The following is a 21,347-nucleotide window of genomic DNA, read 5'->3' as shown; positions in this document are numbered from 1 at the left end:
CACAGAGGATTACGTGACAAATTTTTAGAAGAAACTGCCTCAATGTATCAGATTAAGCATACAGAATTTAAAAACATTATTGTATTACAGACAGATTACTTCTCTTGTCCCTAAGTAAGCATGAAACCTTAGTAAAAAATGAGAATAAACTATTACTATAACCACAGCATTAAAATTCACAGCATTCTTGTGATCTTTGTTGCTCTTCTCACCAAGCATTAGCAATGAAAATCACCCCACACCCCATGCAATAGCACATTTGTCAAGAAACACTACAGGTACCCCCAACATTCCCACAGATTGATTTATGCTTTCCATATGTTCTTTTCATTTTACCTTTCACAACTATCAGGCAGAACTTACGTATAATGGCAGTGGTGACAGGAGACTGCACTTATTTCACCGTACCTTTTAAACAATTATCATCTTTCCTCAGATTTATATTTAATGTATAACTGTCTCAAAACAAAATACTGGGGTCAAAACCATAAAATCTCCCAGCCAAGTGAAAACTTCACATGGTGGCAATATGGATCAAACACAGACTTCTAATTGCTAAGGAGGGCACATTACTGAGATGGCATTGTTTTGCTATCTGGTTGATAAAATAGGGACTACCACAACGTACAAACATTCACAAACCACGGTGAAACTGTTAAGTACAACGAATATCCAGTTCTGTTCAATTAAGTACTGCTGCAAGGAACCAACAGGAGCTGGAAGTGGAAGATTCCTCCAGATTAACACACAGTAGTACAGACTTTCTACCACGCATAGTTTGTTTAAAGGACAGAAAGAAGGTAAACAGTACCTTTCTTGTTCATCTGCAGCACAGAAGGAGGTGGTGAAGCAACTTTTATTGCTAGCCCATAGGCTCCCCGGAAAGAATGACTGTCTCGAACAACAAATGACCCAGGCTCCTTGTCCTTGAGAACAGCAATGGCTGTAAGGAATTTCAGAAATGAAAGAAAAAATCATTTCCAGACAATACACACACAAAAAAATTACAGTTGTAAACCTATAATTAAGAAGAGTAAAGAAGATATTTTTATGTTCTGTAAAAAAAACTACAATCAAACACATTTGGAGGATCTGAAAGCATTTTGCCTGAATCTCATAGATACTTATTTCAAAAGAAATCTGAAGTACAGATCCCCAGTGATTTTTTTTAACTGTAAAGGGTGTGCAAATCCTACCAGGTTTTATGCAACCAGTATTTCCAGCAGAATAAGCTCGTTAGTGGTAAACTGCTGATACATAGAGCAGGCAACAGATCTCTACTGCCCACTAGGCTGCAACTGATAATTCGTTATTTTCACACAATAGTGTAAATCTGTACCTCAGGTCAAGTGCCTGCATGCAATTAGTTGGAAACACCTGCATCTGTGAATGACAACTAGAGTAGCTGGAACCTCTGGACAAAGCCAGAGGTCGTCAAATGCTTTTTCATTTGTTGCATGCTTTTTCATTTATCATAGAATCACAGAATCTCCAAGGTTGGAAAAGACCCTCAAGATCACTCAGTCCAACCATCCACTCATCACCAATAGCTCTCACTAAACCATGTTCCTCAACACAACGTCCAAATGTTCCTTGAACACCTCCAGGGTCAGTGACTCCACAGCTCCCTGTGCAGCCCATTCCAGTGCCTGACCACTCTTTCAGACAAGTATTATTTCCTAACATCCAGCCTGAATCTCCCCTGGCGCAGTTTGAAACCATTCCCTCCAGTCCTATCACCAGTTACACGAGAGAAGAGGCCGACCCCCAGCTCACTACAACCTCCCTTCAAGAAGTTATAGAGAGCCATGAGGTCTCCCCTGAGCCTCATTTTCTCCAGACTGAACATTCCCAGCTCCTTCAGCCTCTTCTCACAAAGCCTGTGCTCCAGACCCCTCACCAGCTTTGTTGCCCTTCTTTGAACCCGCTCCAGGGCCTTGATACTCTATCAAGAATACTGTGCAAAAAATAGGTAACTCTTGCTGCAGTCATGACCTAGGTTAGTATCTGATATTTGTGTCCATGGCTGACACTGATACATACAAACTTCCTGGCAATGCAGAGACAGCCTCAAGCTGACAGTGCTAATGTTAGCTTCAATCAAGGTTTAGGTTTAAGTTCATGAAAGACTATCCTCCCTTGAGAGAAGTAAACCCAAATCAAATAAAATTCAAACAAATAAAAAAGACTTCCAATGCTTATAATTGGAACATGTGCCAAAAGGTGAAACTGGTAAAAACAGATAATACACGTGATCTTAGCCAAAAGGCAATGCTAATGTAGCTAATGGTAGTGACCACGATGAATAGTGTTTTGTAGCTAAGAATGTGCTCTATTATATAGCATTATTGTGCTCCCTGTATCAGTTGTAGTTTCCATGGAAATCAATAGGAGGAATTAGTTTCAGTGTAACCTACATATATGCAGTCCATGACAATTCCTCTTCACTCACTGTGGCTCTGGCAAGAGAAAAGGTGTTCCTTCCTCAGTGAAAGTCTCTTAGAACACTTCTAAAAAGTTATTTTAATTGGTACGGTAGAGAGAAGCATACTAAAATGTTTGGTAAACTTTAATTTGATCAAACAGTGAGGTTTAAACTTTCTTTATGATCTCTTCTATTTGAATTCACATCCAATAAGGGAACATTTTCTACATGTTTTCTGGAGCAGAAGGGGAGTGAAGTGAAATAACATCATCCAGAAATTAATAAATCATCTATTTTCTATGATCTTTCTTCTCTCAGGTTCAAATTTACTACCACAATATATGGGCCACTCGCACAGTTTGACAGACCGTAACCTAGAAAGACACAGTAATTCATTTACCAGTACTGAAGGCTATCTGGTTTCACTTCAAGTTTTATGACGTGAACTTCCTTTCCAATGCAGACCTTATCTGTCATTTTCCTTTTCAACACATTTTAAGAATCTGAGCTGCCATGTGGTGCCAATGTTTAAAATGCTGCCAATGATGGCACTGCCATAACTCACTAAATACTGCAATATAGTTGAATGTTACAGTATAGACACAAAAACTGTCAGATCACCAGCATTTACAAAGTACCCAACGTTCTTCATTTACATATATTTTGTCCCTGCAACAAAAAGTTTGCAGGTATACTGCCGCATACAACAAAAGTTTTCTCCACCTCACAATACATCTACATGTAGATGTATCTGTGTTGTACATCACAAAGATGTTATTTCACAGAAGCTACATCATGACTGTCTCAGCTACAGAACAACTGAGGATGCTTTTATGGTGAGCTCTAGATAATAAGTTACCCTCTGCTACTTAGCATCTCTCAACCTATCAACACTGGGAAACACACATGAAATTATGCCAGAGCAGCACATTTCTACTCAAGTAATTTCTGCGAGCAGCAGTTGTTTGGAACTGGATCGTGCATATGTGCTATTCCAAAACTTGGAGGCCAAAATAGCTCTGTCAGACACATTGATGAAAACCCATCATAACACAAGACTGCATAAGAGAGCACATTCAGCTTTCATTTTCCTTCAGCATACCTTAAAATGACTTCCACTGTTGTGATGAGGCAACAGAAGCCAGATTCTAATGACAGTACTTTTGCAGAGGCTACCAGAGGAAGTTCTGAGTTACTGTGTGTTAAGCGAGGATAATAACTGGTATGATTAACTCAACATTTTCTCAGATATGAATGCCCTTCGCTCTCAAATACAGCTTTCAGACAAAATAAATTGAGGTTGTTTTCTGTCCTTCTATATCCTGTAATTTTTCTTACAGTTACCCTATACATCTGGTAGTCAAATAAAAAGTTAATATGCACACACCAGCTAGCCTACTAGTAAACATATACCCCAGAATATACCTCAGCTGATATACCTTGTTCTCTTGAAATATCTGGTTTATACCAAAACTTGGATGTGTCCTGGACAAATTTTACAGTCACTTGTTTCTCTGTTGTGTGTTCTGTGAAATAAAGGCGAAAAAGAAGTCAACAAACTTTCTAAATATTGAAGTATTTTTGCTTTTCTTTCCAACTTCCAATCACATTAATTATTCTAAAATCTAATGAATACAGAAAAAAATCTGAATTGTTTTAGAACCAAAATGTATAATAACCTACATTAACATTCTGAAAGCTCTCTTAAAGTTTAATTTTGCAAAACCTGTAAGATATGGAAAACTCTCATGTTTATAAAGTTATACCAAAGTTATATTCTCAGTAAGACCCAGTGAATAGACATCACTATTTTTAACTATTCTTTGCACAGGTCTAGCAAAGATGCAGAAATAAACCATCATTAAGAGGTTGGACCGGATACTGCTTGTTTGTGATTTCACAACTCCAAAGGTGGGCTGACAGATAAGGATGGAAGTAACACTTCTGCACCATAGTCTTCAGAACAGTACATGTAAAATAGTGAACTAGTGCCTCTTACTGTAAATCAAGTCCTCCATTTTCCTTCCACTGCTTTTTATCTCCTTTTCATTTTAAATCCCTCCTCATTGAGAGAAAAACCATACAATTCTGATATGTTATACATTTCTCTGATGCAGAACCTACCTGGCACCAGGGAAGTGTTTAAAGTGTTCGAGAAATCTGGAAGAACACTTGGGAAGGGGATGCTGATTGTGCTTCCACTGTGGGGGCTTGAGAAACCACTTGAAGAAGGTGAGATGGAGACGACGGAACGGTCCCCTTCAGAGGACCTCTTTTTCTCTGGAAGAGGTGGTTGAGAATGTAGGTTCCCTCCAAGGCACGGATGGACTGCACTGTTCTGACTAATATGTCCAGAGGTCATCGCAAGAAAGTTTTGAGCCAAAAAGCCATCGTCTTCTGCACTTTCTACAGATGAGCTCATGGTTTTTGGAGAGATGGTAGTGTTGGCTATGAAAGCAGCTTGTTTCTCCTCTTTGGAGGGACTAATGCCCACGCTGGACCCATTGTAGCTTCGGTAAGCCTGAGCACTGTTACCGACAGCAGGTTCTGGCTGTTGCTCTGTTGGTGATTTCTCCAGGTTGCTCAGGGTGACAACTTGTAGCCCTGGGGTTTGGAAATGAGACAAAAGAGAACCATCTTGCACAGGGTTTGAAAATTCAGAAGGCACATGATAGCTTCCTGTTGGTCTGTTGCTTTCTATTGAAAGCTGGAACAATTTGGAAGATTTAGGGCTGTTTTCAATCCAAGAATGTTCTGCAGCAAGAGAGCTGTCAAAAAGAAAAAAAAGGAAAAGAAAAAGAGACAAAAATTGAACACAAAAATAAAACAGGCAAATCATTTTCTAAAAATGTCATAACACAGTCTATCCTCTGGTCATTACTGAAAGCACTCACTCACTCAGGATAATAACTGATGTGTTTGATAACATGCAGGACCTGGTGATCAAGTTGGAACCAGGGACTCCAGCCCCATCCTGAATACTCACTTCTTCAGTGTAGTTCATTACTTTGTCTCATCTCAACCCTCAATCCAGCCATGGTGATGACAGAGTTTCTGAGTTTGCACTGTAAGTCAGGCCATCAAATTAATCATTGTTAAAAACACTCTTCTTTCCTCCTGTTTGAGAGCATTACTTTTAATATGAATTAATTCTATTAGACGGCTCAAAACATTGCTTCACAGAGCTCCTGGAGATCTACAGTGATCCACAGTGCTGGCTGAAAAAAGACCAGTAGGAGGCAAGAATTTCTTAAGCCAGACCTGTCATCAAAGACAGATTTGTGGAATAAGATTGACACTGCTACAACATTTCTTACATGCAGTGTCCCTTACATTAATTTAATAAAAAGGAGAAAGGAGCTGAGACGTGGAAAAAGGGGGGTAGGTAAGGCAGGTGGAGAAGGGAAGTGGAGAAAGGGGAGGGAACATCTGTACTAATCTGCAGATTAAATGAAGAAAATGACAAGAAAGATGTTTAGAAAGAAGGGAACAAAACTTTGAGATAAAGCTTATGGCAGGAATGCAAGCTTGATAATGACCACATTGCCTTATAAGCTCTTAACTCATATCCACTTATAAGGAAATGTCACATATTTGATTCAGTCTTAATTACAAAAAGAAATTTCTTTCTCAAAATTTCAAGAAAATGAAATCTATTAGATATGAAGACAGACAGAAATCAACACACTCTAAACCTTTAATGAGAGTTTGACACTCCAACATTCCAAATGCTTACTGAGAAGAAGGAGCCAATTATTCTGAATATGAATAGTTAGCCACAAAGGAATGCTGTTGTAGAATGACAAAGAAGGAAACTATTACAGACAGACAAGTACTAATTTGTAAATCTGTGTTATTAAAACTCTGATTCAGAGCCCTATACAGTACAACCATAAAAAACCGAAAATTCTCACTGTGATGGAGTCAGTTGTTCACCACCAAATACAAATCCTGACATTTTACTGACTATAAACATGGGTACTGCAGTGACCAGATTGCTGTCTCTCTCTCACATACAACTCATTCCAATGTAAAGGTTCACAAAATGCTCTTCAGTAAAGCGTTAGAGAAATTGGTTAAAAGCACAGCAAATAAGTGTGAGCTTCTGCTAGAACATAATAAAGTAATTGAGCTATAAAACACTATTCGTTTTTGCATTCCTAATTTATCCTTAAAACTCAGACACACAAGCAACACCTTTGAAAGTGGTAATTTCCAGATGGTGGGCAACAACATCATTACAGGTTACATATCAAAGTTGGTGGCCAAATGGTCTGCAACGAAGATGTAAATGTAACACATTGGATGGAAACTGCAGTAATGAGAACTAAACGTTTAGATCAGACAATCATTTCCTACCTCTCTCCCACTGGCACAGAACTGTTACTTGAGGCTGTACATGAGGACACTAAACAGCGCTGAAAGGAAGGATCCACCTGCGTGTTGGATCTCAGCAAAGCAGGGTTAGTGTCGATGGTTTTGTCAGACACTATTGTAGGATGGTTAAGGGCTTCTGTGTAGCTCTGAGATTCTGCAGCAAATGAAACAAAGTAAAAGATAAATTAAAAAAAACAATCCACATTTTTATGGGCCTTATACTGGCTGAAAGAAGGGTTTATAGAACAATTTTTCTTTTAATAGGACCATTTTTCACTTGTTTAAGCAGTGACATTTTATTTCACAACAGTGCATTGATTGCTAAAAACATCCAGCAGGAAAACAAATAGCAGAGACAAGTTGTTCTGCATTCCACAGTCCACAGTGTTAAGGCAGATATTTCTAGTCAACTTTCCTATGTAACTATACACACTGTCAATGTTCACTGACACACCAAAGTGATAGAAAGATGGAGTGTTAATTCAGCTCACTCATTCAGCCTGCTGCTGAACGGGGCAGGGCACCGGTCAAGAAGTATTGGTTAGATAAGTGAACAGTGAGGTGGATTGAAATAGACCCTCCTCTAAGCCTGTCAAGATCCTTCAGGATGGTACCCCTTCTCCCCAGCATGTTGAACACAGATCTCAGCTTGGTTTTGTCAGCACACTTGCTGACGGTGCACCACATTCCCACTCCCTAAGTCACTGACAAAGATGTTACATAGTGCCTGTCCTAATACTGACCCCAGAGGAACACCACTCATCACTGTTTTCCACCGGGATATTGAGCCTGTGAACACAAATCTTTGAGTGAGACCATCCAGTCAGCTCCTTATCTACTGTGTGGTCCATCTACCAAATCCACGTCTCTCCATTTTAGACTCAAGGATGTTGCACAGGACGGTGTCAAATGTCTTGCACAAGTTCAGGTAGGTGATGTCAGCTGCACCTTCCTCATCCACCAATGCTGTAACACCATTCTAGAAAGTACCTCTGAAGCACAATTTGCCCCTGGTGAAGTCATGCTGGCTGCCACCCATCACCTCTGTTTTCCACCTGCTTTAGCACAGTCACCAGGAGAATGTGCTCAGCGATCTCACTGGACATAGAGGTGAGACTAATTGGCCTACTGCTCCACTTTAACTTCTCAAAAATGGGGGCTATGTTTCCCCTTTTACCAGTCACTGGGAGCTTCACCAGACTGCCACAACTTTCCAGATACAATGGATACTGGCTTAGGAACTTCATCTGCTCAGGACTATTTCCTCAGTTCCTTATTATTGAAGAACTTTATAAAAGAACAATTTCTTCTTTGCTTCACGGGTGCTTTGTTATAACTAGACACAATCTAATGAGTTTGATGTTATTCTGGTATGCTCTAAAGTGATTCAAAACCAGTTCACATATGCCCTGGTTCAATGGCACTATTTTCTACCACACATCTGAATAATCACATCTATCTAAACAGCTCTAATCACCTTAAAACTTGCAAGGTTGGAGATGAGGAGATCATGATGAAATGAGGAGACCAGAGATGAAGTAGTCCCTAAGTACTATCTCTAGAATACTAGGTATACTAGGAACATTTTTAAAGACTGAGACAGGAAAAACAAGAACAACAACAACAACAAAACAAAACAAAACAAAAAAACACCAAGAAGAAAGATACAGAACAGCTCTACCCTTACTAAGTGTTAAGGTCATAAAGAAGTCTTACTAACAGTGCAAAAAGAAAAAAGTTTCTTCTCATTTCTGTGAACTTTGCTGAAATAAGTGTAAGGAAATCTTTTCAATACATTTCATGGCACAGTCTGGATCTGTTCTTATTTGCATACATAGTATGCGAGGTACTTAAAAGAAATACCTGAGATAAGAAAACCTACCAATCAGTCATCTGAATGAAAACAATTTGAATTCCTCGCATAGCACACATACTGTACAGAGCAACCACTTAAATGGATGAGGAAAGCATTAAAAAACTACCAGAATATCTTCTAACTACACCCATTATTTTAACTAGATCCACACCAGCCGTTACAGTGAACTTCAAAGGAAATCCATCAGAAATGGGCATGTCGGGGAAGAACTAAGAAAATCTGTATCTGTAACAGTTCAGATATATTGTATATACTGTCTATAAACATTGGATATACTGTGTATGTGATGTATATTTCATACTGGTGGAAACACAGTCTTAGGTCACATTCCTACTGAAATCAGTGGCCCTTCCAAGTATTATAAAGATTGATGTTAAGCCATGAACAATTACTTCCATACAAGATAAAGTATTACTGCTTTATTATAACTACTATCTGAGGAAAAAAAAAAAGTTTAGTTGAATGTGGGTTGGCCAAACTGATGTATATCTGATGACCACCTCAGCTTCCCTAGGAATACAACCTTCTGTAGGCTAAATGTTGCTGGACAGAACTGCATCTGTAAGAAAAAACACATCTTAAGTGTAACAGACATCTCCTTTCTGCATATGAGCCTCTAGACAGATGCCTCCCAATTATAATACAGGTTGAGATGACTCAGCTACAAAATAGGAGAGGCCAATGCTTCTCCTGCAGGCACAGAACTACAGTCACAGGCTTAACTCCATTTGCTTACTTTTGTCCATGCCTCTGTTCCTATTGCTTGGTATCAGACTACGTTGGGGAGTGAGTGGAATTCATTAACAAAAAAATCTGGAGGGAGGAAGGGGAGAGGAGCTTCTTATGAAATAATATTTGGATTGTCTCCCACTGTTATGCAATCTTAGGTATGTGAACAAGACCTAACCTAAAGCATTTATACATAGCAAAGCACTCCCACCACTAACAGCACTTGCTTGAAATAATTAACTAAGACTCGAATCATCCTTGTCTCAGGCCATGGATTGTTGCTATTATCTTTACAGCGTGGAGGCTGCAAAATGGAAGGACTAACATGGACATTTTTTTTTTCTAAAGCCAATTTTTTGTTTTTACACAAGCACAAGAGTGGAAAACCACAAGCAGCCTAGTATGTAATCTGCAAAACAAACAAAAACTCTGTACAACTATTTCCCAGCTAGAAATAAGGGTATCTGAAAGGCACTTCCCATGAAAGCAGCTTTGTTTATATTTCAATTAAAAACAAGCTTGTGAAAATTTCAGCTATGCCCTCTTTATTGTCTGATCAAGTCCACAGTCACCAGTCAGCTGTTAACCCTTTACTATGCAATCTTACAGTTTCTTTCCTGTATATACGGTATGAACTCCTCCCACACATTTGCTGCAAATTATTGGTGCTTCTTGCTGCAGATCTTCTTAGTTTACAACAGACATGTACAACCTGCAGCCGAGCACAGCTCAAAATGAGGCCAGGCCCCCACCTCACCACCATCATGGGGATGGCCCAGCAGCCTGACCTGACCCCAGCACACAGCCCTTACTCTGCAATGACAAAATAGCAGTGTGCTATTAACTCTACCTGGACTGAAAACAAGGCACAGAACACAGTGCAGTACAAATAATTTTATGGATTTTGATACATTGGCAGCCTTACTTTCTGCTTTGATACAGGAATTTGAGAACAGGTTTCAAGATTGCAAAAAAGTTTTCTACTTTCTCTGTATACCTGAGACTCCATTTTCAGCCAACATACTTACTTACAAATTTACAAATTGAATGCATTGAGTTGCAAGCAGATATTCAAGCTAAAAATCTGACCATGTCTCTCTATTGGACTTTAATAAGCCCTATGTAACAGAGAAATATCCTTCATTTCACAATCGCATCTTATTCGTGTCATCATTTTTTGGCAGTACGTGCATTTGTGAACAACAGTTTTCAAGGATGATGCACAGGAGATGTAAAATTTCACTAAAAATCTCTGACAAACAGTGCAATTTTTCTTTACCATGTGGAGCACAGTTAAGCCAAAAAAACCTGAACACCCACAGTCCACGCCATTAGTTCTCTTAGCAGACCGATGACATAACAGTACAGCTCCCTGCCTGAAGAAGGGACATAACAAAACCAAGCTCTTGTTCACATCTCTTCAAGCAGTTGGGTCAAACCTGACTTTATTAAATATACCTGCACTTCCTAAAGCTGAACATTGAAGTAATGAACCGGACCGTTTGCAATATATGTCAGTAAAAAGTGACGCAGGAAGAACAGAACAGCATTGTGCCTGTGTGCATTTGAGAAGAAGATCCAACTCACTATTCTATCACCTCACTTTGAAGAAAAGGAAAAAAAGCTACTAAAAGCTGCAGAATTCTTCAAATTGTAAATAGAAGCTTTTGGAAGCACCTGGGAGACAGACATAAAATCAAGATGTTATAGATTAACTACTATTTGAATTCATTAGATGTCTTGTCTGAAAGTTAAAAAAAAAAAACAAGAAAATTTAGAGAAAATTAAAAAAAAATAATGAGAAACCAAAGAAAAGAGGAAAAGGAGAAAGAAGGGGAAAAGCAGGGATAAGGGGAAAAAAGAAAACTTACAGATGTTGAAAAATGAAAACCAAAACAAAACAGAGTGGCTTAACCCACAAAAACATTCCATACAAAAGATATGTAAAAGCATTCCATTCACTATTTCTTGTAAGCAGCTGAGCTGCACAACCACCCCAAGGCTTTTGAGACAGTGGTCCAACAGCAGCAGCAGCAAAGTAAAATGAGCTGTCATGCCCATACACTTTGCATTTTAGCAGGCTCTGATTTAATCCAAAATTTGCATTCCCTTTTGAGAGAAAGCTAACCTGTTTGCATGCATTTGAAATTTTCGGTCAAAACCCTAAGCTACTTCTTTTGGGAAAAGGAAGTTCCAAGTTACCATTCTGCTATCTGAAGTCTGAAAGGGATGATCCTTCTGAACCTCCTCATACCCAGACAAATCATCAACTGATACTCTACATTGCAACACAGACTAAGTTGATGGCTTGAACTTCCAGAGTCAAGCCAGCGAAAAAAGAGAATCTTTTGCAACACAATAATGCCAGGTTCCATACCAGTTTGAGGACCAAGGAGCACATTACTAATCTTGGCTGCACTGCTCTACCACGCCCACCAAACAGTCCTGACTTGGTGCTTTTTGACTTCCATCTGTTTGGGATGATGGAAGATTGATGTGGGCAACATTTTTCTAGCAACAACACTATCAAGGCAGCTATGAAACAGTGGGTCACTTCTGCTGGTACGGATTTTTACAAGTGCAGCACGCGGGCTCTTGTAAATCACTGGCTAAAGTGCATAGCTAATTACACTATGTTGAAAAACAATGTTTTACAGCTGGGAATGTGCTATATGAAGTAGTATGACTGGGCTTCTTACATCAGCTGTAATTTCCAAGGAAACAAATAAGATGCATCACTTTCAGAGTGACCTACACATTTCATATGTGACAAGACATCTTCCCTCAGTATGGCCCAGGCAAGCTAAAAGGATTCCCTGACTAATTCATCTGCAAAGACAGAATTGAATATAGTGGAAGAACTGGTGTCTGATTTCTTCTCTACTCATTTCGTTTTTGAATGGTAGCACTCCATTAAGAGTAACAAGAACTGGCTTCCCAGGAGAGGTGCCCATGTTCCATAAACACTATTTACCATTTGCTCAGGATTCACCTTGGATTTGTCCTACCAAACAAACATTCTCAGGTCTGTCTTCCATCTGAAATGCTTCTGAAAAATGCATGCCACATCCACCAGCATTCACAAAACGCTCTGTGTCCCTCTGAAACTTGGCTCTAACTGCAATGTCACTACCAGTGCTGAAATGTTCATTCATCCATCCCTCATCTAGTGAACTGCAAATTTCTATGACAAAAGTCTCTGCTGATCCAGTTTTGTTTTATTCAGGAGACTAAGGGTCAAAAGATCACCACTTTCCTCTTGCAATATTATTAATTTTTATTCCTCGTTACTAAAGTTATTCTGTCATTCACTTGATTTTTATTTTTTATTTTTTTAACAGAAGATTTAGACTGAAATTAGAGCAGAGGAGTTTAAACATACAAGGAAAGGTAGGGCAAGGATTCAAGAGAACTCTAGCCTGTGGTATTAAGCATTAAAACAACTTGTGCAGATACACAGTGGATGGTCCATGGTTTGAAGTACATTCCGTCTTATCTATACACCGGATGAAGATCTGAAAACATTTTACCTGACGAAACCTCTCTCATACATTTACAGCACAAAAAGTTGAAAAAGCTTCATCAAGGAAAATAACGTTTAAAAAAGGATGAAATGAAAGAAAGTTCTTATGTGTCGAAGAGAAGAAATCTGACTCTTCTCTTTGTTTCCTGCAGTTTCTCAATCTGCAGGAAGTTCTCTTAAAAATAAAAGGCACAAAGGCAAGGACATAGAAGAGAAACAATGAGTGAATGAAAAATACACCAGTAAGCAAAGTACAGAGTTAATTAACCTCAGTAGATACTTTGCTTATTTTTTCAGCAAGAAAAATGCTAAGGAAAACATTACAAGCAAAATAAAAAAATCACAGTTCTACATGAAAAAAAAAGAAGAGTATGAAAGAAACTTTTAGCAGAACTAGATACTGATGTGCTAAATCCAGCGACAGCTAGCTGAACTGGATGAAGTGAAAAGGAGTACATAACTCTAATCATACAACCTGGGGTAGCAAAAGCCTATGATACTATGTAAAGGTGGAAATCCTGGAAATAGTCATTATACGAAGAAAGCATTTAGCTTCCCACAACAACTAAGATACTTAGATTTTTCAAAGCTGTTCTAGTCTCATTCAGGGTTAAATTTCCATAAGCTGTTATTAGCAAATGTTACCATTATTTCTTGAATGTTTCAAACACTAAGAGCAAGTTTTGAACTACAGTGAAGTAAGTGGCCGGATACATGAGGGGAGAGCACTAGGTGCTGCCTTGGCCTTAATAAAAACTATTAACAGCACTTCCTTTGGCATTCTTGCTGAGGCATTCTTCCTTTGGCATTCAGAAGCTGAGGAAACAGCCTGAACAAAAGGGCTGACAACTGGCTGAGCTGTCAGGTCCATATATTTGTAACTAAAAGCTTTATGCCCAGTTCACGAACAGTATCAGCATCAATGACTTGGATTATGAGATGCAATGGCCTGTCAACAAATTTGTTGATGGCACTAAATTAGGAGAGTGTTTTGTCCAATTAATGGTTAAGAGGGTTCCTAATGAACTCGAGGACAATACCGACGGATATCTTACTTAAGCTAACGCGAAAAAAAAAGAAAAAAAAAAAAAAGAATCTGTAGGTGAGGCAGAACAAGCCCTTGTGATAATACAGGCTTGGACCTAACTAGAAGTTAGCAGACCTGCTGAAAAGTTGTAGTGCCTATCAGACTGAAAGCGAATCTTCAGTTTGCTCTCATCACAGGCCAAGAATACTGAGCTATATTAGGAAAAACATGGCCACCAGACCAGAGAGTTATTACACCTCTGTATTTGGTACTGGTAAAGCTACTTACTGGCATATTAAACCTAGGCTTCTAGTTCAAAAACATCAGAAACTGGGAGAGATCAAGTGGTCTTAAGAACACATGTGGAGAGGAGGATGGAGATGATGTTTAACCTGTAGCAGAAAAGCACTGAGGTGTGGAATGTAAAAGCAGTTTTCAACTAGAAGACATGTTCATTAGCAGCCAATAGAGCCAAATTCTTTTCAGTAGTAGATGATATAGAAAACAGATAAGAGACAAAAATAGAAAATTCGTATAGGAAATTTCCTCATTAGGAAATTCTCAACAGAAATTATTAAAAAGCTTTGTCACTAAGGGTAGCAAAACACTGGAAGAGGGCATGTAGCAACAAGATAAGGGGAAATGGCTTTAAAATGGAAGAGGGTAGACTTAGACCAGATTTTAGTAAGAAATTCTTTTCTGTGAGGGTAGTGAGGCAGTGCCCAGTGAGGTTATGGATGCCCCTTCCCTGGAAGCATTCAAGGCCAGGCTAGATGGGACTGAGCAACCTGGCATAATGGGAGACGTTCCTCCCTGTAGCAGGGGGCCAGATCCTAAGGGTCTGTTCCAACCCAAACCATTCTATGATTCTACACACACACTGCTGAAGTTTTCATACTTCTTCCTATCCCCCAATAATTGTGTTGCCATATCCCTTGGGGTGAATACACCTGTAGGGGAACTGCTATGTCATGGCTTGAACTGGTGATTGAGCACCTGGTGAATGGGTGTCTGGTCCAGGGATCACAGGCAAACTGTTTGCACTTGTACATCCCAGGTGACCAGAAGGGATGAACCCAGGGTGGAGCCTGGGCCAGGCTCCTCATGTAAGGGCCAGCCACTGAAAAGAATTTTCTGTACTGTGCTATTTCCTGAGAAGGTGTTCTGTATAGCTACAGATCTCCTTGAACAGCTGAGTGAGTTCAGCTTTTTTCCTGTATGTGACTATCATCCTACCTGAGAATACTTTACCTGCTATTCCTAAGAGCCCGTTAGAAGCAGCTTCGCTTCTTCGTGATCAGAACAGTACCAAACTTAAGAGAACGGTGTTCTAACACATGGTCAGAAGAAGACAGTACAGCATAGAAGAATAAAGTAGGTTTTTCTTCTGTTTTATTGTTTCACCTTACATGGTTGAAACAGTGGCTGTGTAGTGGAAATGCTAAGCCATAGCTTGAACCAGAGATTGAGCACCTGGTAGGAAGGCAGAGCCAACCCAGGAGAGCTCAGGTACATGCAGTGCACCTGAGTGCCTGTAAGAGGTGGAGCCAGGATCCACCCTTCCCAGGCCTCATTTAAAGGTTGACAGCGGAGGCAAGGGTATCTTCTTTGGAGATCTTTGCCTATCTGAGGACCTTATAGGCTTTCTGAAGGTAAGTGGTTTCCTTTCTTTACCTTTCCCTTAGTTTTGTGCCTACTACTGTCGTGTCTGACTGGATCCTCTCTTGCTGTAGCCTTGCTGCTTTGCTGTCTTGTTGTGCTTTTCCTTGTGTTGTAAGCTATTTCTCTGTTTCCCTGTAATCAGCTGGCTTTTATGCACATCAATGAACCTTTCTTCACAGCTTTCTTCACAGTTATCTTTATTATGAGTGAAATGCATATGCAATCATGTGGTCAGCTGCTGTTTCTTTCCTCTACTTCTCAGAAATCTATCTCTAACATCCGGTTTATAACTTCTCTAACAGTACAACAAAACCTTTTTTTCCTTTCCATCCTTGTAAAGGAACAGACAAAGTAATTATTGCTTGAAGATTCTGCTAACCTCTGTTTGAATAGGTTGCCTTTCTTTGCTAGTCACCAATTTGGTGATTTAGGTGGGTGGAACTGCAGGATAAGAGAACCTATGGCTCTAGCATCCACATACTACCTGCTGCACTAGCAAGACCAGCTTCATTTAATCTCACTGACAAGAATCTCACTGGAATGCATACGCTTTTCTCTCACAAAAAAGACAACCGAGACAATGATAACCACAGGGGAGCTGACCACCTGGGAAATAATGCAACAAATCTGGTGAGATAATAAATGATTTCAGTGGTGTTTAACAGTTAAAACCCGCATTGCTAGTAACTAAGCTGTGCTGCTGTACTGAAGCTGCTAACTTTATGCTATCTATGATGTGCACTTAAAAACCGTTAATTATGTTATGGGGAACTTCCAGATGTATTATAAGACAAAAAAAATCAATTCTTGCCTTATGTATGAAGAAAACTTGCATCATCCATGTTGTCCTTGAGGAAACATCCTTGGCATAGTAGCTTTCATCAAGTACTGGGCAAGTAAGGTTTTCTGTATACCACTTCCATGCATTCTGGCCTGATAGCAAGATGCATGACAGAAGTGTGTACGCAGTAGGATATGCCCATGTTCAAGTGACTCTGAGATCCTGCAGTGGCCCCCAGGGGCTCCTGCAAGTGACAAACCAATACAACTTCTGGAGTTATGCCAGCCATCAACACCTCTCCAGGCAACTCCAGGATCAGAGAATGAATTGCTGTTATTCTCTACCCTTGTATTCACAGAGATAAGCATTATCAAAATGATGCTCTACCAGATCCCTGTTTCACAGTCCCTGCCCTGAAAATCTTGCTCTCTTGCATTTCTGAGAAAATAACTGTTCCCAGACAGATATTTACACTGTTTGCAAACAATTTATATCACTGACTCAATCAGAAATACCAAAATAAAACTAAGCTGTATTTGTCAAAGAGTTTGCAATGCATCTTTAAAGCAGTGAGATTTGCATCATGGGCTCCTGAAGGAGTTTTTAGATTAATTTCACTCTTATTTCCCCAAATAGTGCTGAGGAAGGGGGAAAAAAAAAAAAAAAAAAGCCTTCTCTTGGGACTGAAGCATGTGACTTCTTATGTATTTTGAAAGATCTTGCAGATGGTCTGTTATTGACTTTAGGCATAACTTTGCTGTCTTGGGAATGCAGATCAGCTGCTGAGGCATCTCTTCGAGTCATCTGGCTCACATGCAGGCATAAAATGTGACAGTTACAATAACACTCTTTAGGAGAGAGCTACTAATGTAGTTGTCATTTCATAATGTGTAAGGAGGAGTATGACTACTCTGCCTTGAAGTTCAGCATATTATTCTGTGATGAACAAAACCAAACAATTAGGAAATAATCATTAATGTGACTATTACTCTTTACAGCAAAATAATTATCTGTCATCAAAGATAGCAAATTCCATTCTTAGTAGCTTATCTCATCATGGAATTTCAGGTATTCCCATTGCTGAACATGACAGTTTGTCTCAAACCACTGCAGTTTTAGAAGGAAAACATAATCCCTAGGAGTAAGTACACTAACTGGTACCTTGAAAAACAGTCCTCTTCATTTTTAAGCAGAATGTCCTAGATGTCTAAGCATCCTTCAAGAAAACAGAGATGAAAAATGTTCGCTCTGTGCTCTAAAGTTAACTGGTTATTAAAGCTGCTTGTGATGTGGGAAATGCAGGCTTGAGTTGCCTTACTTGAACTGAAAAATGTAACTTGCACCTACTGACAGCTCTGATGAAAAAGACAGTTTGGAGGAGGAAGCAGAGTAAATATTAACTAAACAAAATAAGGACTCAGTTTCAGGTTCTAAAAGCAAGCACCAATATCAATCAGTGAAATTTTAAACTTCGTGGTATGATTCTATTTACTCTTTCTAGGTGGAAAACAGGGTTAGAGAAATTCTGAATTATTGTTTCAACCTAGTCAACAGTCACCAGATGTCCAAGTATGCTGCTTGTGTTGTCTGAGAAATACTTACCTAACAATAGGAATAGAAGTAACAAAGCTGATGTTCAGACCCTATACTGAGTGTCTCACTTTGGCCTTGCTCTCCAAAAAATCTGCCAAAATGTGAATATCTTCAGTTTGTTCACCTTTCTGGAGTCACTTCCTAATTGGCTAAACAGAGCCATCTCCAGCCTCAATATGAAAAATAAGGGACTGCTTTTTAGCTTTTAAGTAGGATACCTAAATCATTTTTTTTGTCTTAGAACAACAAGAAGCTTGATTTTTTTTTTTTTTTTTTTTTTTTTTTTCTCTTTCTCCAAAGGATTCTTCTAATAGTTCGCAATTAAAACTGATCAGAACAAATTCTGTTCATTTAGTCTTCAGTGTTGCTCCTTATTGTGTAACAAGATTGAGAAGTAAAGCTATTATGTGTTTTCTTGTTCTGTCTGTTAAGTGCTCGGTAATTTTTCTTATATAAGCATCAGCTAATGGCTGAATGGGAAACCTTTTCATTAAGGCTGTTAGAATCAGGCCTTTAAAGTACCTAGCACCCTGGATGTTATGACATGTTTATTGTATGGAAAACGAAGGAGGAACAGCATGTGAAATTCCTCATTCAGGAAAGGCTTGTGCTTACGAAGTCTCTTCATTATTACTTCTTTTGGAAGAAAATTTTGATTCACCATAGCCCTACTAGGAACTTCTCAGCGGACCAAAAGGAATCAGTCTAGATAAAGTTTTTAAATGTAGTCAGCAATTATATATGTCCTAGGCAAACACCTTCTCTTCTACTTCAGAAAGGAAAGATATTAAGTTCTTTTCTAACAGAAAACCAGCTTCACGAGGGTTGCAAGTCCTACTTTATGCCGGGTCATTCCATTAACAGTCACAGGAAAAAAAAGCTCATAATGGCAAAACTCTGTTTCTGTAATGCTTTGCGATTCTGTGAGCTACAAACGTTGCTACTTAATGCACAAAGCCTATTTTTTTTCCCTTTCTCTTCACTATTTGTTACCAGTATAAAACATGGAAGTCCCTCCTTGTCCTGCAATTACACAAGTGAGCTCAGGAAGCTCACGGAGCATACTGCACTGCAGACAGACCTCTCCGACTGAACCGCCAAAGGGATTTGTCTTTTTTAACCCCTGCCTTCCCCCCACTTCACATACACAGAGCAGGCTGTGTTTCACTCTACTGCGCAGGGACGAGAACTCGGCCAGGAAAATACAGAAGCCCCGGAAAGTGAGTTTTCTTATTGAGGAAAGCAAACAAGAAAGGAGGAGAGCAGGAAACCGAGAACATACCTATGGAGGCCATCATGATAGAAATTCTCTCGTGAAGCACGGCTGTGCAAAAACTTTATTCAGAACAGGAAAAAAAAAGAGCTTCCTCTTGTTGAGCTGATTGCACTGCATTCTTTCAGCAGCTTAGAAGAGCACAGCAGCCGGGCGAGCTACTCCACCACAGGGAGGCTTCTGAAAAGCCATTCTTCACATTAAAATACCAATCGCTCTACCCAATGTGCTAAAACTTCATGACAAAGAGGATTCCAGTGTCTGCACTGAAAGAAAGCCAGACTCTCTCTGAACGAAGTCAGTCATTTGAAGACAGACAGAGTTCGCTCCATCCAGACAGAAAATAATATACGGACAGTTTGGGCTAGGCTGCTCAGTGTTCCAGCCAGACTGCCCATTCAGTCTATTTGTGTTCTGGTAACTCCACCTCATTTGAATTAGACTTTTTTTAAACCTCTTTCCCCTCCCCCAGACTGCTCACAGTTTTCTTTAGCATACAGCACTGTTCCTGCAACTTCCCAATTCATTTTTGTCAGCACACAATGCTCACTGCTGTTTTCTTCAGTGACTCTCTGCACACAAAGCTTGTGGGGTTTGTTTGTTTGTTCTTTTGTTATTAAGCAGAAACCCAATTCTCTGTACCACTTAATTTGACCTCTCAGATTTGTTTCTTTCAGAGAGATACACAACGTGAAGCTGCGAATCTAAACGATTTTTAATGTGGATTATATTTCAGCTGCTGTATAACGCCAAATTAGCTCAACGCTGATGAATTTAGTATCCAAGCTCTGAATAAAGTCTGACTCACTTCCCAATCCTTCTTTGACAAAATACCACATGTAACCCTACAGTACTGCATTGAACGTCACCCCCAACAGTGTTGAGAGCAGGTTTTATTTGCAGGTCAGGAAAATGAGTGGAAACACTGCAGTGCTATGATGGGCAGCACACTTCCTGTTCAGATTGTCTTAGGGCACCAGATTTTCTGAAAGGATGAGTACGGGAAATGACTTGATAGGGACAAAAACAAACAGGACAATTTAAAGCTTTCCTGTAACTAATTACTCAATTGCTTTCAAATTTTGAAAAGCAAAGTACTTGCAACACGCACGCTGCAGCATTTTGATAACTTTGAAATATACATATTGGTTTGAGTACAGGGATGAATACTAGCAAATTAAATATAACTTTGCTTTCTGTCACAGACCAAAAGGTACACTTAAACTATTTGTTCTAAGAATATTCACTCCTACCAGCTATTTCTATTAAACAATTTCATAATGGTAACACCTAGGACACACAAATAGGGAGGAAGATTGTGACAGACACCAGACTAATAGTGGGAAAAAATGAGGGACAATCTGTCACACAGGCAGAAAGGAGTACTAATGTAGCAATCCGCAAGTGCCAATAATTACTTTGAGTAATTTATTACACAATTACACTTTGTTTTTCATGGCTCCTGGAAGAGATAAATGCAGATGAACACACTCTTCAAACTCCTATAAACAATGACTATTAGCAAAAATTGCTTTCAATAGAAAGCATTCTCAGTGATGCATAAAGAGTACTATATTCACAAGCAACATTTGAATGTCCAATTTCCTTTCTGATTTGCAAGTCTTAGAAGCTTTTTATTGTTTGGCTATTTAGCATTTGCTGAAATGGAACAGAACATTGACAGTAACATAAGAATTGTTAGAGACAACATGTGAAGGCTCAGTTAGTGAAAAAACATTCATTTCCAAAGCTGTGTACCATTGTAATATATGCAAAAAAATAGACTTGCAATATATATACAAATATACATGTATATTTGCAATATAGATGCAATACATATGCATATATATGTAATATCTGCAAAAAATATAATTGTGAATACATTTGAGGTAGTAAGGAATCGGAAAGGGCTGAGAGAAGAAAGAAGTAAAGTTTAAATAATACAAGTTATTTTTCTTCCGTAGTCAGATGAGATATTTCAGGAATAAATTCTTAAATGGCAGGAAAATATACTTCTCTTTTCTGAGAAGACCATGAATAAGTATCACCTTAACTCACGAGCATTTAATTACAGACTATAA

The 21,347-nt window shown here is 39.1% G+C and overlaps 1 protein-coding gene across 1 annotated transcript in view; it reads right to left on the bottom strand.

Annotated features, from left to right (window-relative positions):
* TNS3 (tensin 3) overlaps window positions 1–21,347 on the bottom strand; it is a gene marked incomplete at both ends in the record, with an annotated part of 220,099 nt that overhangs the window by 9,945 nt on the left and 188,807 nt on the right. Inside the window, 4 exons of the mRNA XM_079533832.1 lie at window positions 812–943; window positions 3,865–3,951; window positions 4,550–5,193; window positions 6,785–6,956. Of these exons, the coding sequence (XP_079389958.1) occupies window positions 812–943; window positions 3,865–3,951; window positions 4,550–5,193; window positions 6,785–6,956 (1,035 nt within the window). The remainder of the gene's footprint in view (window positions 1–811; window positions 944–3,864; window positions 3,952–4,549; window positions 5,194–6,784; window positions 6,957–21,347) is intronic.

Source organism: Tetrao urogallus (assembly GCF_951394365.1).
Source record: "Tetrao urogallus genome assembly, chromosome: 3".
Classification (NCBI taxonomy): Eukaryota; Metazoa; Chordata; class Aves; order Galliformes; family Phasianidae; genus Tetrao; species Tetrao urogallus.
Note: the sequence above shows the minus strand (reverse complement) of the source record. Positions and strands in the feature narration are given on the sequence as shown.